General features: G+C 34.7%; 1 protein-coding gene across 3 annotated transcripts in view; it reads right to left on the bottom strand.

Annotated features, from left to right (window-relative positions):
* LOC126893375 (tyrosine-protein kinase Shark) overlaps positions 1 to 27,664 on the bottom strand; it is a 183,595-nt gene that overhangs the window by 124,666 nt on the left and 31,265 nt on the right. For 2 of the 3 annotated variants that reach the window (XM_050663485.1, XM_050663484.1), the window contains exon 3: positions 7,405 to 7,757. The exons of the other annotated variant lie outside the window; for it this stretch is intronic. In XM_050663485.1, the coding sequence (XP_050519442.1) occupies positions 7,405 to 7,757 (353 nt within the window). The remainder of the gene's footprint in view (positions 1 to 7,404; positions 7,758 to 27,664) is intronic. 3 annotated transcript variants of the gene reach the window in all.

Raw genomic sequence — 27,664 nt, 5'->3', positions numbered from 1 at the left:
GGTATATTTATTTAAAATCGCTCTCTAAAAAGAGCACCATCAGTGTTACAAGCTTGACATGCTGAGCCACCCAAAAATACAAAAGTTAAAACCCTTTAAAAGTTGACTAAATGTCTTACACTGTCTAAAAGTGCCCACCGAAATACAAAGATGAGAACATATAAAACTTTAATTCGACCAATAACATGCTACGGCAGTGAAGCCTGGGTCCTGAAAGAAACATCCAAAAACAAACTCGACACATTTGAAAGGAAAGTACTGAGGAGAATACTAGGACCTGTGAGAGAAAACGGAATCTTCAGAAGTCGATACAACGAGTTTTATCAACTTTATAAGGAAACACCCCTGTCAGACTTCATTAGAATACAAAGATTGCAATGGGTCGGACATGTGATAAGAATGGGAGAGGATAGGCTACCAAAAAGAGCACTGAATGGTAGAATGCAGGGAAAGAGACCGGTTGGAAAGCCAAGAAAGCGCTGGGAAGACACAGTAAACAGCGACGCACAAGCCCTTTTAGGAGTCCGTGTATGGAGAAGAGCAGCCACAGACAAGCAAGGGCGGAGGGAAAAATAAAGGAGGCCAAGGGTCAATTTGGGCTGTAGTGCCGTAGAAGAAGAAGAAATGTCTTACATAGTTAAATAAATTATGGAATCCAAAGGATGGATATACTTTCTATCGATAAGGCCCTGGGGCAACATATAACTCCCACGAGGTACGTGGGTTGCTAGGTTATAATTAAGTTTTCACATTGAGATTTCTCTTTGATGTTCCATTAAACATGGTGTCAGGTGTGAAGAACATGGTGTAATAATTTTGGTGAGTCTTCAGTCTTAGAAAAATAAGTTAAGATGGAATGTTTTAAGCTTCCCGAAGCTGTTAATATGCAGGAACCACATGGACGGTTTAAATGGAAACAGAGGTTTGAAATTTTTATGTTAGCATCTGAAAAAATACTGCAGCTGAGAAAATAAAAACAGCATTACTACTTAATATCATTAGTGAATCTTGATTAGATGTATACAACACTTTTCCAAACGGCAAGACCAGCAAGCTTGAAGATGTCTTGGTTTGTTTGGATGGGCATTTTTTGCCAAAAACAACATTCCAAACGGCAAGACCAGCAAGCTTGAAGATGTCTTGGTTTGTTTGGATGGGCATTTTTTTTAATACAACTATGGAAACTTTTAAGTTCAATAGTATCCATCAAAAAGAAGGCTAAACTATAGATTCGTTCCTCACCGAACTTAAGAAACAAGCATCTAACTGTGCCGTTGTATGTGAGAAATAGAATAATTCGAGACTAACTGGTTCTTGGCATACAGGATAGGCAAGTACAACGACATTTGTTAAGAGAGCCTGCTATGTCCATGGAAAAAATGCAGGAATATTGTCGAAGCATAGAAGTGACCATGCAGCATGTTGAGTTGCTCAACAAAACAGCAGAAGAGCCTCAGGAAGTACTCCCCTTAAGGTATGGAAGACCTGAAGGAAGAACAAACAAGAAAAATGAGCAATGTTTACGGTGTGCACACATGAACGTAGGAAGTGTCCAGCATACAACCAAACATGTACAAATTGCCAAAGAAGAGGGCACTTTGCCAAAGTGTGTTTTTTTCAAGGACCAAGATAATTCTGTCCCGAGAAGAGTACCGGAGTATACAGAGGAAACAGAAGCACAGGTACAAAATGTTAACGTTTTTGAAGGTAATAATGTTGTTTATGATAATGCATCAGATAATAATTCAGTGTTTATATGTGAGCAAAAATATCAAATATGTTATAATAAAAAATACAGTTGGTATGAAAATGTAAAAATTAATAATATTAACATATCTTTCAAGCTTGATACAGGGGCTGAGACTAGTGTATTGCCATTAAAATATTTTACACTTATAAAAATTAAAATGTCTGATATAACACCAACATCAATGACAATTATTTCATACGGAAATTTCAATCAAAGCCTCTTGGTTATATTACATTACAGTGTGAATATAAAAATGTACTAAGACATAAAATTCCTAGTTGTTGAGTTAGATTCAGAGCCTCTACTAGGGTTAAATGACTGTTTGTCTTTAAATATGATTTGTCGTATTGATTCAGTAAATAAACTATTGGATGATGACATCGGTTTGCCAAAAAGTAAACAAGACTTATTTTTGAAATTTAAAGATATTTTTGAGGGATTAGGGTGTATGCCCAGGGTGCTTGATTAAGTTGAAAGCAGATGCTAATCCTGTGGTTCAGATACAAGGAAAGGTACCATAGCACTACACGAAAGATTAAAGTCAACTTTGAAAGTTCTTGAACAAAAAAGATTATTTCAAGAGTCGATTATCCTAGAGATTGGGTGAACTCGTTAATGATAGTTGAAAAACCTACCTTACTCATACTTTTGGACGCAAAATCTCTCAATAAATATACAGGGTGTTTCATTAACAATTGTCCATATAGTAACTGGAGAAACCTTAGCACAAAATACAAAGATTTAACCTAAACCACTTAAATAAAATGTGGTTCCTTACTACCTATACTTCCTGCCAAGTATGAAAAGGATACGTCGAATAGTTTTAAAATGCTGAGCAAAAATAGTTTTTAAATTTTTAGATAAAACACCCTATAACTCAGTAAGGAACCACATTTTATTTAAGTGTTTTAGGTTAAATCTTTGTATTTTGTGTTAAGGTTTTTCCAGTTACTATATGGACAATTGTTAATGAAACACCCTGTATATGTAGAGACTATTATAATATAGCCAAATGTGATGATATTTTAGGCAGACTAGAAGGCAAAACAATATTCTCGGTAATCGATATGAAGGATGGATTCTGGCAAATTCAGCTTACTGATAAAAGTTCCGAATTATGTACTTTTAACACCTCTTTTGGTAGGTATAAATTTAACAGAGTGCCATTCGGATTAAGTAACATTCCAGAAATTTTTCTCTTTGATGTTCTAGTTGAGTTGTCTTTCACAGCTCTCAATGTGAAGATTTAATTATAACCTAGCAACCCACGTACCTGTTGGAAGTCATATGTTGCCCCAGGGCCTTATCCATAGGGATTATATCCATCCTTTGGATTCCACAATTTATTTAACTATGTAAGACATTTAGTCAACTTTTAAAGGGTTTTAACTTTTGTATTTTGGGTGGCTCTGCATGTTAAGCTTGTAACACTAATGATGTGCTGTTTTTAGAGAGCGAAACATTCTGTGATATTTGTGGCCCTTTAAGGGGTTTTAAATAAGTATATCTTTAACTAAGAAAAATGTTTCATTAAATTTACTTGTAATTAATGGTATACAGCCAGCTACAGGAAATTCTTCCTTGTGGATTTTGATATTTTATCACGTCTTGGACTAATGGGTATGGACCAATGAAAAAAATATTTATTAGACCACACATCCCTACCCCCAACAGTGATCAAGGAAAGTTTAGATTTAGATGTTTTCAAAGATAGCATTATTATGAACTGAGGCAGTAATTATAACATCAAAGATTGTTTCTTTGAACAAAAATCGTTTTGTTCCGTTTGTATTTTTTTTCAACACTATACTAGAAACAATGTACAGACCTATTCCACTGAAGTGCAAAAATTAGTAAACACAAAAATGCTAAAGGTCGTATTTGTTCAAAGTCAATAACAAACATATACAGAAAAAAACCCTGATTATCCGTGTGCCATGAAACGGATGTGACGCATAATTGAAAAGCACAGATAATCCCATTTATTTTTTATATATGATACATATGCAGTGGCGGCTGGTGGGGTAAAATTTTGGGCAGGCCAAGCCAGCAAATTACATATAGCTATCTGTAATCAGTGGCGGATCCAGAGGGAGGGGTCACGGGGTCATGACCTCCACCCAAATATTTGAAAACCCACTTATCCTATTGATGGTTAGACTAAAAGTGACCTTGCATCAGAGAGAAGTAATCACCCTCAAGATCCATGACCCCCCCAAAAAATAGCTGCTAGTAAGTGTAATACATATTTTTTTTTGTGTGAGAGTGGGAATCTTCTAAAGACCGTACCAGATGAATCGTACCTGGCGTGTGTTGGATTCAGAGTAAACGGAGTACATCCGAACGCAGTTCCCCGTTCCCCCACTGGGGGCCTTGCCCCCGGATGAATCCGTTTTACAATGCCTACCAACTAAACCCATTCTCGGTTTACGCGCGTGGCACGTCTTTCCAGACCGTTCTCTTGCGCGCACAGGCGCTCTTTTTCTGTTCTTTTCTTTTTATCTCTCTTATATTGCTCTTGTTTACCCCTGTTGTCTCTTTCTTTCTATAATCTCTCTTTCTATAATCAGTAGACAGTGATGAAAGCCGACTTTGCGTCATTGTATTTCGAAGAGACACCGAGAAGAGATGGCTTTATTCGCTTTAAAGTGGAGAAAGTTCTTTCAACTGAACCGCTTGTTGCAGCTATTGTAGCAAGTAAACAAAATAACTTGTATCTTTCAGGAAGAATTTCATTGGTTTCGTTGTCAAACATACTTTTAAATAGTTCTAACAAACTCTTATCGTGAAAATTTTCACGATGAATAGCAGAAAAGATCATTTCCATTTCAGTTTTTAATAAGGATTTATTAAAAAGTAGTTCATATGTATCCATCAATGAGTCCAAAGCGTTTTGTGGGAATTTAGCGCCATATTCTGTGTCAATCTTTTATTATCGCCCAATTCCAGAAATAAATTCCGTTTGTTTAAAAATATGTTACAATTATAGATATATGTTACAGTTACATATTTTTTTATCATAATTGAAAAGAAAATTTATATTACAATTCGATAATTACGTTACAAGTGGCAACGATGGTCGGCTAAGGCCCGATCGTCTGGTGCCTAAACAGCAAGCATAACACGACCATATAAATCGTTGTCCGGCAAGCGACTTCAAACGCTTTTTGTACGGAGATCTTATGTGAGCGGGGTCGGCCGGCTCCGAACGGGCCTATTAATGATATTTAAAATGCCTGGATACGATTCAATGCTTTCTGTGATAATATATAACATAGTTGTTTTAACGGAAGCTAATGTATTGAGTGATTTAGTACATTTAAAAGTTATTTCCATGCATTAACATAATTTTTGAATATATGTTTTTCAATTTTAAAGCAGTTAAAATTATTGGGTAGGCCCGGCCTATCCTGCCTACCCCCAAAAGCCGCCACTGTACATATATACACACATACATACAACTAGATAAAAATATACATAACAGAAAAATAACAGTAATATCTGTGCTTTTGGAAAAGTCAGTCACTTTGGCATATGACTGACTTTCACAATGTTTTCAAAATAATTTAGTAGAATATTAGCAGCTTCCTCAGCCTCCCGATTAGATACTGTCTCATCATATTCTTCGTCATGACTCTCATTTTCAAATGAATCAGTTTGAAATGTTCTTTGATTTTCGAGTGTTCTTGAAAAATCTCTGCTTGCTTTTCATGTATTGGCTCAGAGATGGTTAGACCCTCCAATATTTTCTGCGGAAACCGCTTTTCAATTTTTAAAATTGGTACAACTGTTTGACAACTCCATCAGTCGTTTTAAAAGCAATTTACAAGGGTTTAATATTTTAGTGAAACGTCTGTAATTTGTTTTTATGTTATTGTTTTCATCTGTATAATATATATATTTTTAAGTAATAGTAATACTTACTATTACATTTTATTACATTATATTAATTATAATTATTATAATCTATTCAAAAATGTAATTTCTGTATTTTTACAGAATTGGGCTTGCACGCAAAATAAATAAATAAATTATTTATTTGCATTTAACACTAGTTATTGCAAACTATTTTGCTATTGCTATTTTGGAAACACATGTTAAGAATATAGCAGAGTAGCGATTCCTCGAGTACTGTTGCTAACGATATTGCATTATATGTATCCCTCACGACAGATAGAGTTTCCGTCGAGTTACTTACGGCGACGCTTTATCAATAAAACCTTAAAAATGCAATTTGAATAATGTAAAATGATAGCATGGATAATCCGCAGCCCGGATAATCAGGGTTCTAATGTATTAAACATACACATTCATTATTTGAAAAACTTGGGTGTCCTAGTTAGTTCTTTTAATATTATATTATAACACCAATTATTGATATAAAATAACATGTGAAGGACCAGAATTGATATAAAAAACTGTATCAGACTATAAAACTCCTTGATACTCATATACAGGATGACCAGAAACTCTACCGACAAACGAAGACAGGAGATTCCTCAGATAATTTTAAGATATCTTAACCCAATTCACCTAGTCCGAAAATGCTTCCTAAGGGAGCTAGAGCCCTTTCAAGATGGCGTCTTGTAAGTTTTTCTTAAATAACTCCAGAACCCTTCTATTGAGAAAAACGAAAATTGGTATGCTTATTTTTCTTCCAGAGATAAATCGATTCCATGCATAGCGAATTTCTAGTACCGGTCATAGGCGTCCGTTTTGGGTAGGGCAACAGTTATTTTATCGCATAACTTTTTTATTTTTAATTTTTATGTATTTTTGACTCTGGATTATTAAATTGTGAGGTATTCTACAACTAAAAGGTACTCTTGTTTTAAGTCGATAGGATACACCGTTTTCTAGAAAAATCGATTTGAAAATTTTTCTTTTTTTGAATTTCCAAAAAAAAATCAAAAAGAAAACTCTTTAGAAATCCGAAAACTGGTACGTTTATTTATATTTCAGAGATGCATCGATTTCATTAATTGCGAATTTCTAGTACGGGTCATATGCGCCCGTTTTGGGTAAGTCAACGGTTATTTTATCGCATAACATTTTTGTCTTTATTTTTTAAGCATTTTTGACTTTAGATTATTAAGTTATGAGGTATTCTAGTACTAAAAGTTACTCTTGCTTTGAATTGGTAAAATACACCGTTTTTTTTTATTTCTCAATTTTTTTTTAAATTCAAAAAACGAAAAATGTTCAAATCGATTTTTCTAGAAAACCGTGTGTCCTACTGACTTAAAGCAAGAGTATCTTTTAGTACTAGAATACATCACAATTTAATAATCCAGTATCAAAAATGCTTAAAAGTTAAAGACAAAAAAGTTATGTGATGAAATAATCGTTGCCATACCCAAAACGGACGCCTATGATCGGTACTAGAAATTCGCAATGGATGGAATCGATTTACCTCTGGCAGATAAATATACGAACCGATTTTCGTTTTTCTAAATTGAAGGTTCTGGAGGTATTTAAGAAAAACTAATTACAAGACGCCATTTTCAAAGAGCTCTAGCTCCCTTAGGAAGCATTTTCGGACTAGGTGAATTGAGCTAAATTGTCTTAAAATTATCTGAAGAATCTCCTGTCTTCGTTTGTCGGTAGAGTTTCTGAACACCCTGTATACATGATTTAATAAGTGAAAATCTTACATGCAAAGGTGTAAATCCAACAGAATCTCTAAGATTGACACTTGCTCCACACTCGATTAGTTTCAGTAAAATGTCATTCTGTCCATTCATACTGGCAAGATGTACAGCAGTTTGTCCATCCTGGTTCTTTGCATCCTGTGGATAATCTGTTTTTAGAAGTTCTTTTACAACTGTGTAATTGCCTTGGCCAGTAGATCGATGTAACAAGTTTGTGCGACCAAGTCTCCTAGTATTAGGGGGAGGCGGAAATTTTTCTATATATTCTGTAAGGACTAGATTATTTGAGAGCAAATTTGGCGTAACCTTGTAATGGTTTACTAATACTTCTAAACCATGAAACGTTGGAAATTCATCTAGAATAATAACATTTAATAAGTATTTAATAATGATTTAAATACACACAACCAAACTTATATGGAATCATCTGATATTTTTTATTATTTTAAGCGAATTAAAGCTAAATTTAATTTTCTTTCATTGCACCTCTCCGGAGCCTAACTACAGGTTATAGAACCAAATCAACATATCTGCGAGCCATTAAAGTTGGTTGGATGAAAATTAAAGGATTTTTTTACCGATCATAATTCCTCCCCAGAACATGACCCTTCCTTTACGGAGCTTTACCCCACTAATCAATCACCCTGTATATATGTATATGCATACATTCCATGTATATATAGGTACACTCACTGGCACCCCTTGAATGTTCAATAAAATTGTTGAAACACACTTTATTTTTTATTGTTACTTTTCTCAATGATTGGTATGCTTTGATGGAAGGGTTTGAAGTATGCTTTAGAAAGGAAATATATACATACAAAAAACTTTTATTTAAAGAAAACTATACAAACTTACAAATTAATACAAAAAAAATAAAATAACAAATTGGTACCTATTCAATTACTTCAGTGTTACAAAGAATACTTTCAATTGTTTTTATTATATTTCTGTTTATTGATGTCAAAAATATTTAGTATATTGTGCTTGTATCAATTTTATTGGCAATTTGATGATGTCTTTGAGTACAGAAAATGTTGCTCTTATTCAGGAAGGAAGAAGTCAAGTTTACGTAGCTGACAGATACTGAGTTTCATGCAGTACAGTGTAACATGTCTTTGCTCATTTTATAGATACGGGAGCATATACTCGATGTCCTAGAATAGGTCACAATAGAAGAACTACTCATCGGGACGACTGTTTTATAGTATCTTCAGTGCTAAAAAATCGTCATTCATGTGCTGTAGATGTTAGAAACAGTATTCAACATGACAGGAACGTAAATGTTAGTGAAGGAACAATTAGAAAACAGTTAAATAAGGCTAATCTCAATGTTTGAAGACCAACTACACAACCCAAACTTTCCAGGGAACATCGTGAGGTCAGATTACATTTCGTTAGGGAGCACCATGATTGGAATGCAGACAACTGGAGAAATATATGATGTTTACCAATGAGTCCAGCTTTTGTCTACATTCCCCCTGGAGAAGAAATGGTAAATGATATTTTTAGTCCTAGAGTAAATTTTAAAGGAGGCTCAGTTATGGTGTCGGTGGGTATATCTTCTGAGGCGCGTAAACAATTGTATGTTGTCCCTAGGAGATTGACCGCTGAGGGGTGCATAACTGAGTTACTGTAACATTACTGTTATAAGAAGAGAGATCTTATTACTTTTTACAATATTCTGCATGGTAGAACTGCTGCTTCTTCTTTGCTCAATAAAATTAATGTACATGTTCCATCTAGACCTACCAGATCTATAGCTAGTTTCCATTACCCTATACATCGCACTAACTATGGACTTAACAACTTCATATCAAGAACTGCCAGACTAGCCAATAAATATGATACATAGATTTCTTTGCAACCTTCGACTCATTCCTGCGTCAGGTCTTGTGTACTCTTGGCTTGAGTAATAGATATAGATAACATTTTGTATTTTAACCATAGATATAGTTACTGTTATGAATTTATAATTTAACATTAATTGTAACTGGGCTTGTCCGTTGGTAAATAAAAAATAAATAAAATAAATTATGTTGTCCCATATACATCATTTGTTGTAGAAAACTTCACACTTATACATGACATTGCATGTCCTGATACCATCAACATTGTCAGAAAATACTTAACTAGTTCGCTGCTGTCTCGGTCAATGTGGCCCAGAATTTTTTTTTGATTTTCATGCCAGACACATATTCCCACGAATTTCTTAATATGGCTGACGTAAATTTTAAAATTTCTGTCATAAGACTTCATTATCTGTGGAAATCTACCTCTGCGCAGCTTTGTCCATCCATTTTTTCCCATCTGGAATATATGGCTTGGCTTTAACGTAAAAAACCATACAAAACACTCTGGCAGTGAACAAATTAAATGAAGTTAATATTACTAATATGGCATGGCCAGCCCACAGTCCCGATTTAAATCCCATCGAGCATGTTCGGCACAGGCTTAGTAGAAGTAGTCGAAGTCAGGTGCATGCTGCTCTTATATTATATATTTATATACAGTCTTTTAAGTCCCTTTTACTTTTCAGTGTCGGTACTAATGTCTATTCACGTGTGCACAAACTTTGACCATTGTTTCCTATCCTGCGTCAGTCTGCTTGCTTCTGCTACGGTTTGCATTCCTGGAGGTGGAATGGCGTAGTCAGATGCTGGAACACAACGAGACGCCAAAATACCTCGGCGTACGCCTGGATAGAACTCTGTCTTACCGATACCACTGTCAAGATGTCAAGAAGAAAGTAAGTGCCAGAAATAATATCATCCGCAAGCTAACTAACAGAAAATGGGGAGCACAACCACGCACTCTCCGCACTTCTGCCTTAGCATTATGTTTTTCGGCCGCGGAGTTTGGAGCACCAGTATGGGCAAACTCTGCTCACGCGAAGAACGTTGACGTGGCTCTAAATGAAACGGTTCGTATAATATCGGGTTGCCTGAAACCGACACCTATCGAAGAGGTATACCCCATTGCTGGGATTGCTCCACCATCTATCAGGAGGAAAGTCACGTCAGAGGTAGAACGAAAAAAGCAGGAGACGGACCGAAGACACCCCTTTTATGACCACCAAACTCAGCCAAGTAGATTAAGATCTCGGAAAAGCTTTCTGAAAACATCAAGATCCATCCCAGAAGCGCCAGAGACGCGCCGAATACACCTGTGGCAAGCGTCAGCTACCGCAACACATTTCCCCCCTCAGAGGAAATGGCTGCTGGACACAATTTACCGTATCTGACTTGGAAAGCGCTAAATAGACTAAGAACTGGCGTTTCACGTTGTGCTAGTAACCTGAATAAATGGGGATACCAGGAGGACGATATCTGCGACTGTGGCGCGGTTCAGACCAGCCGGCATCTACTGTCATGCACAGAGATGAGAGAGACCTGCACAGAAGAAGACTTAATTTTAGCAAATGACAGGGCCATCTATGTGGCCAACCAGTGGAAATATAGAATTTAAAGTTGTTGGTGTTCCGGACATGGAAAGTAAGTGCTACGGTTTTTCCTTTTTTTTTTGGATAATCTTCGGGATTGTTATATCCCAGTTTTCTGCTGATCTTCCTGTTTCTTTTTTTCTGTATTTTTGCTTCCCATACTTTTGTTACTGGTATGTTTCTTCTCATTCTTTTCATGTGGCCCCACCAACTCAGTTGATTTTCTTCAATGTATTCTAGGAGTGGTTTATTATGGCTCTTATATTATGTTAGCTCAAAATGGCTCTTTTAGAGGAATGGGAAGCAATTCCACAGAATGAAGTTTTGAACTTAATTAACCTTATGCCCAGCAGAACTAATGCCGTTTTATAGGCACGTTGAGGTAATACAAGGTAGTAATTATTAAATCAATAAGTCATTTTTACAGGTTTTCTTGATATTATTATTTTGTTTCTGAAGATAATTGAATAGGTAACAATTTGATATTTTATGTTTGTTTTGTATTAATTTGTAAATTTGTACAGTTTTCTTTAAATAAAAGTTTTTCATACGCATTTCCTTTAGAAAATGTAGGTACCTTAAAACCTTCTACCAGAGCATACCAATCATCGAGAAAAGATACAATAAAAAATACACTGTGTATAGAAACTTTTATCAAAAATACAAGGGGTGCCCGTTTTTTGTGCTGGTCAGTGTATATGCATACATAAGGAGACTTTTAATACCTGCCAGTAAATAAATAAGTACATAAATTTTGATACATTAAAGGTATCTACAAAGGAATCTACATTTAAATATGATTTAATATTTTATGTTAAGGTCCAACCTCAAATACTTAGAGCATATTTGGATAAGAGCAGATTACGAGAAACAGAAATAAAATATAGAATTCAACAAAGTAGGTATATTAGGTCCAGTACTTGGTAAGAGCGGAATACAGAATCAAGCATAACATAAAGAAAAATAATAAAACAAAACAAGAAATTGAAAAACAATTCAGCATAGAACTATTAAAAGTTAATAACACACAGAAGAAGTATGAACAGGGAATAACAAACAGACTAATCAGGTTGGCGCGGGTTGCCTGAACAAGAAACGTCAGACCCAGACGTTGGGAAAACATAAAAGAAGCAATCCTGAACACAAGTAAGGTAGCCGTAGCGAAAACCATGAGAAAATACAATACAGTGAACTCTCCCTTGAATGGACAGTAGTTGTTCCGCAAGTGTCTGTTTAGAGGAGGTGTCCGTTGAAGAGAAAAAAAATATCTTAATAATAACTTAAAATTTTTAAATATAAGTGCATGTATGTATGTTGTATATACATATAAATGGAAACATTCGTTTAACATTACATAACACACGTTGTGGACGAGACGCAGCATTTCTATGAAATTTATTTAGCCAGTCTGTCATGATTTCTTTTATTTGTCATCCATGACTTCTTATTGCTGTACCATTCGATAGGTAATTGTTCTGCGTGTGAACCCTTAAACCAACGAGGACTTTTACTTTTTCCGGTTACCAGTGGCCTTTCTTTGTCCCCATCATATTGGTGCAAAATAGAATTGTGTGATCCTATCTTTAGAAGCCTTACTTCCAGTGCATCTTTCTCCTTTCAGAGTTTAAGTTTTCTTGGGTAATGCTCTAAACTCTAAAAAAAATCCATCTGCATTAAAAATGACTCGCAGAGGGTATACTTTCATTAAAGTGGGCAGTTTTTCCTTCCAGATAGAAACCATTAATAAAACTACAGCAGCTACATACAGATTTGAAGGAAATATTGTGTTGCTTACAGAATTTTTTCGAGCCATACACCAGAAGCTTTCATATCAACGCTTAGTTCCCTTGTAACTCCTAATGCATTTTCTTGAATAATTTTACCAGAAACAGGAATATTTTTATACCTTACTTTACAAAATCAATCGAAAACAATTAGGTATTTCTAGGTATAATCCAGCACCCTCGGTTTTAAAAAATTTTCTTTTCGCTTTCGGTTTTCCGCTCTCGGAAAACTGATTAAATAAATCAATTTTGTTTTAAAACACTGGCTTGAGGTTTTCCAATTCCAAATTTTTCTGTAAACTGTCTAACACTTAACTTATGCGGCTCCCCAAAATGAACCACATCGACTTTTTCTTTCAAACTTAAAACTTCCTTTTATCGGACCCCATATTATTCACGTTGCAAAAACACTCATAATACAACTACGTCTATTGAATACTATAGGCTTAATCATACATTTTGGTTAAAATTCTAAATCCTTGTTCCAGTCAAAACTTTCTTTCTTTCTCCCCTTCCTTGTACCCTATCAGGGTGTCGGATTTGGGATCGCTATTTTAATTTACATTCACCCATATCTTTCATTCTTTTCTGTTTTCCGCCATTATTTTTAATTCCTCGAGTGATTTTCCTTTAACTTTTCCCGCCTCTACTATTTGCTGTATCCATTTTTTTTCTTGGTCTGCCTCTTTTTCTTTTTGCAATGTTCCTTGCTTCGTGGACTCTTCTCGTAATTCTGTTGGGTTGCATCCTCATCAAATGCCCATACCAATTCATTTGTCTCTTTTTTAGTTTATTCATTATTGGTTCTTGGTTGGTCATTCTCCTAATAGTCTCGTTGCTTAATCTATCCCATTTTGTCTTTACAACTATCCATCTTAAATGTCTCATCTCCATTGCATTTATTCTGCTCTTATGTTTTTCCAGAATTGTCCAGTTTTCACCTGCGTAGAGCACAGTCGGTATCACTATTGTGTTATATATGTTTATTTTTGTCTCTGTTGCAAGTTCTCTTTTCCCCAGTATTGGGGCTAAGGCATAGTATAACTTGTTTGATTTCTTTGCTCTATTTGTTATTTCTCAGTCTATTTATCCGTCGTTAGCTTTGCTCTATTTGTTATTTCTCAGTCTATTTATCCGTCGTTAGTAATGATACTTCCCAGGTATTCGTAAGTTGTAACTATTTCCAGTTCTGAGTTTTTGCATTTTATCTTTATTTCATTATCTTCTTTGCCGTTGATTATCATTATCTTACTTTTTTCCTCGTTTATTTCCATTAGTTTCTGCATTTTGTTCTCGGAATCTGCTATTAGTACTAGGTCGTCCGCATACCCGCATACATTAAGGACTCTATTGTTATCGGTTGTAATCTATGGTATCCTATTATTGTCTGTAGTTGGTTGGTTCTTGCTCTAGTTTTTCTTATTAATTAATTCATTATGATTATGAATAGCAAAGGGCTGAGACTATCTCCTTGTTTAATAACTCTATTCCAGTTAAATTCTTCTGATCGTTCCCCTGCCATTTGTACTCTTCCTTTTACCTCTTTGTAACTACTTTCTACAATTTTTATCAATCTGTTTGGTACATTTATTTTCCTCAAGCATTCCCCTATAATTTGTCTTTCTATCGTGTCAAATGCTGCTCTTAGGTCTATGAATGCTAACACCAGTTTTCCCCCCGTGTCTAAGCATCTTACGATTAGGTATTTCCTCGATATTTCCTCAAGCATTCCCCTATAATTTGTCTTTCTATCGTGTCAAATGCTGCTCTTAGGTCTATGAATGCTAACACCAGTTTTCCCCCCGTGTCTAAGCATCTTTCGATTAGGTTCCTGATGGTATATATGTTGTTATTTGTTTGTCTTCCTGGTCTAAAGGCCGCTTGTTCATCTCCCAATTTCATTTCTACTTCTTGCCTTAGTCTTTTCTCTATTATTTTCGTATACATTTTAAAGCATACCGATGGCAGACATATAGGTCTGTAGTTTTCGCAGTTTATATGTTCTCCTTTTTTGTATATTGGTACAATTATGTTATTCTGCCAGTCTCTAGGGATTGCTTGTTTTTCCCACGCCTCTTTATATATTGTCCATAGACAGTGTATTCCCTCTTCTCCCATGTATTTTACCATTTCCGGTTCAATTTCATCATCTCCTCCTGCCTTGTCTATTTTTATGTTTGATATTCCTTCTATTACTTCTTCTCTACTTATTTGGTCTATCTCTGTGTTTTCTTGGTCTTCATTTATTACATTGTCAACCTGTGTTACTTCGGTATCAAATTTTTCCTCATAATATTCTTTCCATACCCTAGCTATTTGTTCTAGGTTTATTTGAATTTGCATTGATCTATCTCTTACTGCATTTATCTCTTTTCGTTTTCCCCCTTCATGTGTCGTATTGTCGTCCAAAAGTTTCTATTATTTGTTATATATCCTTCTTGTAGTTTTTCTCCAAATTCTTTCCATGATTTTGCTTTTGCTTGTGTGACTGTCTTTTTACCAATCGTCTCTGCTTGTAATATTCTTCTTTATCTTCTTCTAATCCCGTTTCGATGTATTTTTTCCATGCCATTTTCTTCTTTTTTATTTCTGTTTTCACTTCTTTATTCCACCATCTTGTCCTTTTCAATTGATTATTACATTTTTTGATTCCACATACTTCAGCTGCTGTTTTCTTTAATACTTCCCTGTAAGTTTTCCCTCTTTCTTCCATTGTCCATGTTTCTTTTTGGCACTCTATCTGCCTCAATCTTTTATTGGTTTCCTTCTTGTAAAGTTCTCGCACACGTTCTATCTTTAGTTTGTTTACTTTTACTTTCTCGTACTCTTTTCTTTCCACCTCCTCTATTTTTTCATCCTTCAGTTTTGCAGTGACAAGCCTGTTGTGTGGACAGCTCTGGCTCTTTTTCCGTTAAGATGTTTTGTATTTTTTATTCCAAATTTCCCGTATATACTATATAGTCGATTAAGCTCTTTGCATTTCTCTCTTCAGCCACAAATGTTTATTTGTCTTCAATGGTTTGTTCACTGAATGTGTTTCCTATTATCAGGTCATTCGTTTGGCAGAATTCTAGCATTTTAATTCCATTTCTATTTAATGTTTCTTCCCCATATTGTCCAATACATCCTAATCCCCTATTAACGTCCTTACCTATTCTAGAATTCCAATCTCCTAAAATTATTATTTTTTCTCCTGTCTCTCTTAACTTATCTAATGTATATTGGAGTTCGTTGTAGAATTCTATCATAGCCTCTTCTTCACTACCTTCTGTTGGTCAGTATATTTGTATTATCCCTATTTTATCTTTTAGTTCTATTTGGGCTGTAATTATTCTAGATGATACTGCTTCGTAATTTGTTATCCAACTCCTTCTTTTGCTCTTTGTCCCTGCAGTACTCCGGAATAGTATAGCCTATATTTCTCGTTGATATTTATATGTCCTCTGCCTATCTTTTTGTTTCGCTTATTCCCAATATTTGTACATCCATTTTTTCCATTTCTTCTGTAGCTTCTATTTCCTTGCCTGTCAGAGATGTCACATTCCATGTCGCTATTCCTATATGATTTGTCTCGTTATGATGTATTTCCTCATTACCGTTTTCTTCTTCTCCATTACTAGTATTATCGTTGATTTCATGCTCCCCGGTTTTTGTATTATCAGTTCCAATCAAAACAATAATTTAAAAAGTTCCTGGTGCCGCATTTCTTTCATCGACGGACACACACATTAAACTTTTATTACTTAACGTGAAAAACGAGGACATGAGCAAGAAAAAGAGGGATATACAAGGAAAAATAAGAATTAAGGCACAAGAAGAAAGGAGCAAGGGGAAGAAAGTCAAAGTAAGGTTTCAAAAAATAATAATAGATAACGAAGAATGGATATGGGACAACGATGCGGATAAACTAATACCTGAGATAAGCAACAAATCGTCGTTGCCCAGTCAAAAGCTGCTAAGTGGGACTTTTTCACAAAAGGAGATATCTGTACCATTTTACAGATTTTTACGTTGGTCACCGTCCTATAAATACAGTTATATGGTAATTCATATAATTGCTGTAATATCCAAGTTTGAAAAATATGTTATGTGAGCGGGTATCGCAAAGCATGCTATGTGGAGTCCTCATCCACGTAGAAGAAAAATATTTACATAACGCGCGCCCGTCATACACTGCTATGTGGATTTCTTCATGCACATAGCAGAAATAATTAACGACCTTGAATTGAACGTTTAGGTTTTATCTGTCTCCTGTAAAATTCTATAAAACCCACATAGCAGCTTTTGACTTGGCAACGACGAAATACCCAAGAACAATCCATCCAAAAAACTGATAAGCGAAATGGACGGAGAGAAATTGATGACGACCAGGAAAGGACATGGAACATCCAGTAATATGAAAGAGCAAACAAAGAGGATAACTAATAACAAGGAAGAAAGGAAAAATGAAAACAAATGTCAAACGAGAATAGGTACATGGAATATAACCTCGATAACAGGAAAGGAACGTGAATTAACAGAGGAAATGGAAAGATTTGAGCTGCAGTTGATAGGAATAAGCGAGACGAAAAAAGTAGGAAATGGAATTGTCGATATCGGAGGGCAGCACATACTATACTATTCCGGAGTTCAGATAGGACAAAGGGCAAAAGAAGGCGTGGGAATAGTTGTAACGAAAGAAATGAATAGAAGAATAACCAAATTCAAATCAGTATCATCAAGAACCATATACTTAAAAATAGAGTTAGAAGAAGAAGAATGTCACATAATACAGGTATATGCACCGGTAGAAGGAACAGAGCATGAAAAAACAGAACTATTCTATGATGAGATACAGAAACTTATTGATGAGATACAAGAGGAAAGCAAAAACATCATTTTACTAGGAGACTGGAATGCACGAATAGGAAATGATGAAAATATGGCATTAGGCTGCTTAGGAAGATATGGAGAAGAGACGATAAATAGGAATGGTAGAAGAATGATAAGTTTCTGCCAAATAAATGACTTGTTAATAGGTAATTCTTTCTGGTATCAACCGAGAAATGAAAAATATACATACGTAGCAGAAGAAAGAAATGCGAGAAGCATAATTTACTACATAGTATATCCCCGAGACGCAGACCTAACAATACAAAATATAAAAACAGAGAACGAAGCCGAACTCGGTACCCAACACAGACTAGTGACAGCAGAGATAAACATGAAACTAATGGAAATAATAGAGAGTCCTCAATATACAAGAATAGCAATACATAAGATGAAAAATATGGAAATGAGGAAGTTATACCAAAGAGAGACAGATAAAATACTGGAACAGCATGAAAACAATGAGGAAATATGGAATATGGAAGATAGAAAGAAAAAAATTGAGAGACACGTTATGGAACACTGCAAAACAAATATGTGGAATAAGAAAGAATGGGAAGAATAATAAAAGAACTGGATGGTGGAATAAGGAAATAAAGCAAGCAGTAAAAAAGAAGAAAGAAATGTGGAAGCGATACATAAACACAAATGAAGAGCAAGACATATACGAATACAGAAGACAGAGAAATATAGTGAAAGAACTAGTAAAAGATGCGAAGAAGAAGAGCTGGAAGGAATTCGGTGAAGAATTGAACGAAGGTTTTGGGAATAACAATAAACAGTTTTGGAATAAAATAAGAAGATGAAAGGAACAAAAAGGAAACAAATAAGAGGAATTAGAAATGAGCGAAATGAATTGAAAACAAACATACAAGACATACCAACCATATGGAATAAGCACTATAAAGAAAAATTCAAGGCAAGCCACCAACAAAATGAGTAGAGAGGACAGCAGGCAAGAGAATAGGATAGGGACAATCGAGTAGGCGAAATTCATATCAAAGATATTGAAGAAGGATTGGCAAGAATAAAGATTGGAAAAGCGGGAGGTGCCGATGACATAGATCCGGAGATGATGAAGTACGTGGGAGAACAAGGCAAGCTTTGGCTACTGGAAATAATGAGGGAAGCATGGAGAACAGAAAAGATACCGAAAGACTGGGAAGAAAATTTGTTGATACCAATACACAAGTAAGGAGATGAAGCGGAATGTGATAACTATAGGGCTATATGCTTATCATCAGTGGCATATAAAGTCTACACAGGGATAATAGAAAGGAAGCTCAGGAAAGAACTGGGAGGAAAACTAGAAGAAGAACAAGCGGCTTTTCAACAAGGAAAGAGTAACAACAGATAATATAATATACATACTGAGAAATATAATTGAAAGGAAAAACGAAATAGGAGAAGACTTATATATTACGTTTATAGATATTAAAGCTACTTTTGATTCTATAAATAGAGAAGTAATATGGTCAGTAATGGAAGATCTGCAAATCCCGCAAAAGATAGTAAGCGTGGTAGAAAGTACATATAGAAACGTACTTGCTAAAGTACAAATAAACGGAAACAGATCGCCAATAATAAACCTAAGGAGAGGAATAAAACAAGGGGACAGTCTCAGCCCAGTTTTGTTTATATTAGTAATGGATAGAGTAATGAAGAGCGCTAAAAGAAGGTCAAGGCAATTACAGTCAACAATAGGGTACAGAAATTTAGTACCAGTGAGAATGGAGGGATTACTATATGCAGATAACTTAGTAATAATAGCAGACAATAAAGAGAAAATGCAAAAATTAATCGATATCTGGGTGGAGGAAATAGAAAATTTGAAAATGGAGGTAAATGTAAAGAAAATCTCACAAATAACGAGATAGCAATAGACAAGAATACAAGGAATTGAGAAAAATCATGAAAAGAAAATGTAGAAGCAAAAAAAGAAAATACAACGAGAACAAACTGAAAGAAATAGAAGATTAAAAAAAAAGAAATAAGATCATTCTACCAGGAAGCAAAAAAAATGGAAAGAGGATATCAGAAAAACAACCCATACATGAGAGATGATAAAGGGATACTGCTAAATGAGCTGAAAAAAAATGAAAAACTTGCAAAACTATTTCACAGAACTTGTAAATAAAAGGGAAGTACAAAGGGAAACAAACCATGAAATTTAAGATCATCAGATAGCAATAGAAATACCCACAGAGCAAGAAATAGAGAACGAAATAAAGAGCCTGAAAAATAACAAAAGCCCATGAATAACAGAAATATATCGGCCAAAATGATAAAATCAAGAGGGAAAAGACTACAAACAGACATACATGACCTGATAAAAAGAATATGGGAAGTAGAAAAAATGCCAGAAGGATAGACCAAAGCAAGGATATGCCCTATACATAAAAAGGTGATAGAATGCTATGCGAAAACTATAGAGGCTTTGTACTACTAAAAATAGTTTACAAAATCTTGGCACGAAGTATAAGAAAAAGGCTAAATCAAAATTCGGAGAATATATTGGGAGAATACCAGGCAGGATTTAGAAACAACAGATCAACGAAGGACCAAATATTTGCCGTAAAAGTAATACAGATTACCTGTTACGAACATAAAACAGTACTATTATGCTTTGTTCATCGACTTTGAACAAACCTACAACACAGTAAACAGACAGCAGATGTACGAACTGATGAAAGAATTGGAGATATCAAGTAAAACTGTCAGGATGGTAAAGATGACGATGGAAAATACAACAAACCAAATAGTTTGGGTGATGCTATTTCTGTAAAACCACAAAAATGCAACGTGAGTAATAAAAAATCATAATATGGATAATTTGCACATGGATAATTATTGTGGTTCTACTGTACTAAATGAAAAAAAAAAAACAAAATCAATAATGAAATGCAAATACTGCAACCAACTGAATTATTGTAGAAACTCCCTTGAAAAGTGGTAAACATACAATAGCTAAGCTTATGAGCTAATAAGTAGCAGGTAGAGGTACTTGACAGAAAATTATTTTAACAAAAGGTTTGAAAAGTTTCCAGAAATAAGATCAGGATTTTAATAACTATTAAAAATATTCATCAAATGGGCAACTTACAGTTTAGGGCAACGTGCGTACAGTGTTGCCATATGTTTGTAATTTAGATGTTGTTTAAAATATTATTTTTTATAATTTAGTTTAGTTTAGTTCAATTCCAGTTTAATTTAGTGTATTCTTAGTTTAACAAAAGGTTTGAAAAGTTTCCAGAAATAAGATCAGGATTTTAATAACTATTAAAAATATTCATCAAATGGGCAACTTACAGTTTAGGGCAACGTGCGTACAGTGTTGCCATATGTTTGTAATTTAGATGTTGTTTAAAATATTATTTTTTATAATTTAGTTTAGTTTAGTTCAATTCCAGTTTAATTTAGTGTATTCTTAGTCTTACTTCATAGGTTAATTTATTCATTTAACTAAGTTAGTTTCTTTTTATTACTATTTTAGATATTTTATTATTTAAATTTTAGAAATCTTTGCATTTTTTAGTGTTTCTCTTAACTGTGGATTTTTATATAATTTTAATGCTTTTACTATAGTGTCTAAATGACATTATACAGGGTGAGTCATGAGGAACTATACATACTCCTACCTCGTATAGAGGCCCCTATGGGAAATAACAAATGACCAATAAAGAGTGGCTGCTCCCATTGTTTAATAATATACAGGGCGAGTTTCGCATTTTGACAGAAATTTGTATTCGTCATAATTTTTGAACGGTCAGATCGATGTGTCTCTTATTTTGGTCAATCGTTACACTATTACCACCTAATCAACTGATTTATTCAAACTAGAAAAAATCAGGTCCGGCTTCAAAAAAATTAGTTCGTTTGGGTCTTAGAAAAAATTTCACCCTGTATACGCTTTTTGAAAACTATAATATGAATTTTACAAATTAGAAAAATAGGCAATTAAAATGACATATTTATTTTTTCCCCACACGATTACTTAATTTTTTATAAAAAAATCAAATTTGAGTATGAGTTAAAAGTTTGGTAAAGTGAACCATAAATTAAAAAAAAAATAACTTTAATTACAAAAATTAATTTTTTTTAACAAATATTTAACTTATGTTACCACCCAATCAACTGATTTATACAAACTAGAAAAAAATCAGGCCCGGATTTAAAAAATTAGTTCGTTTTGGTCTTAAAAAAAATTTCACCCTGTATACGCTTTTTGAAAACTCTAATGGCATATTTATTTTTTCCCCACACGATTACTTCATTTTTTATAAAAAAATCAAATTTGACTATGAATAATTAAAAGTTTGGTAAAGTGGACAATATTTTATTAGAAACCAGATTTAAAAAAATTAACTTTTATTACAAAAATTAATTTTTTTTTGAACAAATATTTAATTTATGTTACCACCCAATCAACTGATTTATTCAAACTAGAAAAAAATCAGGCTCGGCTTTAAAAAATTAGTTCGTTTTGGTCTTAGAAAAAATTTCACCCTGTATGCGCTTTTTGAAAACTCTAGTATGAATTTTACAAATTAGACAAATAGGCAATTAAAATGGCTTACTTAGTTTTTCCCCACACGATTACTTAATTTTTTATTAAAAAATCAAATTTGTCAAAATCGGAATTATACCATAAAAATAAAAAAAATTAAACAACGTTTTTCTCAAAATTAAAAGCTTCACCATTTTTTTTTCTATACCACGTTTAGATCTAAAACCCATAACACTTCTCTTTGGACTCTACAGTTTAACATAGACGTAATCAAATAGATAAATCTTAAATTTTTTCACTTAATTTTTGCGATTTAACTTTGAAATTCACGAATCTGCACCTTTTATTTTTAAAAATTCATAACTTTTATGAGAAGAAGACGGAAAGTCTACAACAATTTTCATATTCACAATGGTAAGAGATATTATGTACTGTAAAATTTCAGAAAAAAATATTAAAATGGAACAGAGTTGTAGCGAGTTAAACCGTGATTTCATTTTTTTTTCAGTTTTAGGTTAAAATTCCGATTTTGACAAATTTGATTTTTTTATAAAAAATTAAGTAATCGTGTGGGGAAAAAATAAATATGCCATTTTAATTGCCTATTTGTCTAATTTGTAAAATTCATATTAGACTTTTCAAAAAGCGTATACAGGGTGAAATTTTTTCCAAGACCAAAACGAACTAATTTTTTAAATCCGGGCCTGATTTTTTTCTAGTTTGTATAAATCAGTTGATTGGGTGGTAACATAAATTAAATATTTGTTCAAAAAAAATTAATTTTTGTAATTAAAGTTATTTTTTTTAAATTTATGGTTCACTTTACCAAACTTTTAATTCATACTCAAATTTGATTTTTTTATAAAAAATTAAGTAATCGTGTGGGGAAAAAAATAAATATGTAATTTTAATTGCCTATTTGTCTAATTTGTAAAATTCATATTATAGTTTTCAAAAAGCGTATACAGGGTGAAATTTTTTCTAAGACCCAAACGAACTAATTTTTTTGAAGCCGGACCTGATTTTTTTCTAGTTTGAATAAATCAGTTGATTAGGTGGTAATAGTGTAACGATTGACCAAAATAAGAGACACATCGATTTGACCGTTCAAAAATTATGACGAATACAAATTTCTGTCAAAATGTGAAACTCGCCCTGTATATTATTAAACAATGGGAGCAGACACTTTTTAATGGTCATTTGTTATTCCCCATAGGAGCCTCTACACGATGTAGGAGTATGTACAGTTCCTCATGACTCACCCTGTATATGTTTCTGTTTATTTTCTGATTCCTTCCAAAGTCTACGAACGAGTACTAGAGAAAAAATTATTACAAGAAGTGGACCACAAACTGGACTAGTCACAAAGCAGATTCAGGAAGGGAAGAAGCATTCATGACCATATTTTCACACTCAAGCAGCTAATACAAAATACGCGAAATACAAGCACAGAACTATACCAAGCTTTTATAGATCTAGAAAAAGCATTTGACAGTACACCAAGGATAGAAATCGACAAAAGCCTAATGAACAGGGAAGTAGACACTAAACTCAGAAAAGCTATTATGAGCCTATACAAAAACACAAGAAATAGAGTAAGAACAGATAATATGGAATCGGATGAGTTTATAGTTAATGATGGCTTAAGACAAGGAGGTGTACTAGGCCCCATCTTGTTCAATATTGTTCTAGATGATGTAATGAAGGAAACCAGAGAAGAAACATCGAAAATATATGTTGGACATAGAAATCTCGAAATGATACAGATAGCAGAATGTGCATTTGCAGATGATCTCGTTGTGTTTGGAAGAGATGAGGCCGCACTACAGAGAAACCTCCAAATATGGAGGGATAAACTTGAAAAACGTAATCTGAGGATTAACGAAAGTAAAACTAAGGTCATGATATGTGGGAAAACAGATAAACGTACAAAAATTAAAATGACACCTTAACACTTAACACCTTAACAATAACGACACCTTAGAACAAGTTGAAACTTTCAAATACCTGGGAGTTCAAATAGACAGTAGGGGTGCACACGATACTGAGATAAACAACAGAATAGAAAGCGCAGCCCGCATATACCATGCACTTAAGAGCACATTCCTATCGAAAAAAGAAGTATCCCAAAAAGCCAAGATAACAATCTACAACACAGTTTTCGTACCTATCCTAACATTTGGATGTGAAAGCTGGACGCTCACCACCAGACTAAAGAAGAAACTGCAAAGCATGGAAATGAAGTATTTAAGAAGAGTACTAGGTGTGACCAGGATGGACAGGATACGGAATGAGGAAATAAGAGAACGCCTTAAAGTCCAAACAATAGAGAAGAAAATCGAAGCAGCCCAGTTAAGATGGTACGGCCACATGGTTAGGATGGATAAAGGAAGGCCAGTAAAACAAGTTTGGGAAGCGAGAAGAAACCTGAAAAGACCGAGGGGCAGGCCCATGAAGACCTGGGACGATGAAATCGCTGCCATCCTAGACAAAAGAGGAGTCACTAAAGAACAAGCGAAGAAATAAGAAGGATTGGAGGAAGTTTGTGTACGAAGCATAAAAATAGACTTTACTTTAGACTTTATACCCAACACCTTAGGGTAGAAGGGTTATCGATTGTATATATATATATATATATATATATATATATATATATATATATATATATATATATGCTTTCTGTTGTTTTCCGGGTTTGACTCCGCGTTGAATAATTTTGGTTTTGAGAAAAACCATTATTTTGACGACGTTTCGGCAAGATCTCACTTGCCATTGTCAAGTCAGGTAGTTCCGCTTCTCGCTGTTGCTTGAAGTAGACTGAATTTTTATTCACGATACCGTAACTTATATAGTTGATCCGGATGTATTTGCTTGACCTGCGCGTCTCTTGGATCTTGTGATTGGTCCAGTATATGTTGGTATTGAAGAAAAAGACCAAAATAAATCAAGCAGCGACATCTACGCGTGTCACCCTTCCAGACCCCCCAACATATACTGGACCAATCACAAGATCCAAGAGACGCGCAAGTCAAGCAAATACATCCGGATCAACTATATAAGTTACGGTATCGTGAATAAAAATTCAGTCTACTTCAAGCAACAGCGAGAAGCGGAACTACCTGACTTGACAATGGCAAGTGAGATCTTGCCGAAACGTCGTCAAAATAATGGTTTTTCTCAACACCAAAATTATTCAACGCGGAGTCAAACCCAAACAACAACAGAAAGCACATATAGCTCCCGCGGAAACTTCAAGTGTAACATAATTAACCTCTACGGGGAGGAAATTCTACCAGACATCAGAAGATACGAAAAACTACGATCGAAACGAAGGACGCTGTTATGCAACCTTACGTTTTTAGAACGCTGCCGTGACGAAAGCATTATACCGACTTGTATGAAGCTCACGTTTCACAAAAACAACTATAAAACGAAAAACATTTTAAGAAGGGCAAGCCTGGCGCTTATTAGAGAAGCGATCCATGATACCAGACGAGACATCGACAAAATGAATTCAGAATCATTACAGCTGCATCTTAAACTAAGTAACACAATCCATCCAACATTATGGAATTTCTTTGAACAACTGACAAACTTTCGAGCAGAAACAGATGCTGATCTCACTAAGGCCAAACAAATTAAAAAGTTTGAAAATTTGTTACAACAGCGGCCGAAAAAGAAAGAAAAATCACAAATAGAAACAAACAAATTAGTATATAACTTTTCAAACCTGACACTGGATGAAGCCACGAATAGTGTTCTTGCAAAAGGTTTCAATTTTGCTGTTGCACCTACACACATTCCCGTAGAAAATATCATTACTGAGGTAGAGACTACAATTACTAATCTCCCAGCAGAAACAGCCGAGATCATACGCCAAGACGTATCAAAAATATTAAGAACAGCTAAACCACCAAAAAGAAATTTAACACGGGAAGAGAAAGAAGCCTTACATAATTTGAAGAACAACAAAGAAATCATCGTGCTTCCAGCTGACAAAGGCAACGCTACGGTAGTAATGAATATTCAAGACTACGAAACAAAAATAAACGACATCTTAAATGATACAACATATCAAAGCATCTCGTCAGACCCGACAACATATCTAGAGAAAATAACAAAAGCCAAGATCAAAGCCTCAAATATCAAGAAAGAACAACAGGTCCATCTCATACCTAGAGAGAAGTCATCAAGATGCCCAAAATTTTACGGCCTACCCAAGGTACACAAGGCAGGGTTACCACTGCGACCAATTGTGAGCTCCATCGGATCTCCCTTACAACCGCTGGCAAAATTTCTGGCTCAACAGCTGCAACCATACGGTTGGAAGCGGATTCTTACGTCAAGAACGCGAGCCACTTCATCGAGCGTATAAAAGGTGTGACTCTTGAGCCGGGACATTTACTAGTCAGCTTCGATGTAGTCTCACTTTTCACGAATGTTCCTATAGATGAATCACTGGACATCATAAGCAAAAAGTACCCAATATCACCGGATACTCTAAACCTAACCAAACACTGTTTAAATAACACATATTTCATCTATCAGGAGCAAAGATATAAACAAGTTGAGGGAGCACCGATGGGTTCCCCACTGTCACCAGTAATAGCGAACTTGTTTATGAAGGAAATAGAACAGCGGGCAATAGAAACAGCTGAATACAAACCTAAACTTTGGCTTAGATACGTGGATGACACTTTTATCATCTGGACCCACGGAGAAGAAAAACTAAAGGCATTTTTAGAACACATCAACAATATCCACCATAAAATTCAGTTTACTATGGAACTGGAAGAAAACGATCAAATACCATTCCTAGATGTGTTAATAATAAAGAAACAAGACGGACACATAGGCCATACAGTGTATCGGAAACTGACACATACCGATAGATATCTAAATGCTGCTTCACACCACCATCCTGCACAATTACATTCAGTCATCAAAACCTTGATTACAAGATCTGAAAGACTGACAGACCAAGAACATCAAAATGAAGAAATGCATAATGTGAAAACAGCGTTAAGAGAAAACGGCTTCTCAACATACACCATCGAAAAAGCTGCTCGAAGAAGAATGAAGGACCCAACAGAAGACGAAAAACCGATCGGCAAAACCATTCTGCCATATGTTAAGGGTACAACAGAGAAAATAGGGAGAGTGCTGAGAAAACATAACATAGAAACGATATTTAACACCGACAGAAAGATCTCAACTATTCTACCAACACCAAAAACCAAAATATCGTTAGAAAGTCAAGGAGTATACGAGATTCCGTGTGGGGATTGTGGAAAGTCGTACATTGGACAGACCAACCGAAGAATCCATGTAAGACGAAAAGAACACCGAAATGCCATCGAAAGGGGAGAAACCACGTCATCCTTTGCACAACATGTCGCAAATACAGGACATAAAATAAACCTGAACCAAACAACGATGTTAGCTAACATAGAAATAAAAAGAAAACGTGAAATCAGAGAATCGATAGAAATCGAAAGAAATCCCAACGGTCTAAACCAAAGAGATGATGCGCAACGGCTTCCTACAACATGGAAAACGGTATTGAAGAAAAAGACCAAAATAAATCAAGCAGCGACATCTACGCGTGTCACCCTTCCAGACCCCCCAACATATACTGGACCAATCACAAGATCCAAGAGA

This window comes from Diabrotica virgifera, chromosome 10 (assembly GCF_917563875.1).
Source record: "Diabrotica virgifera virgifera chromosome 10, PGI_DIABVI_V3a".
Lineage (NCBI taxonomy): Eukaryota > Metazoa > Arthropoda > Insecta > Coleoptera > Chrysomelidae > Diabrotica > Diabrotica virgifera.
Note: the sequence above shows the minus strand (reverse complement) of the source record. Positions and strands in the feature narration are given on the sequence as shown.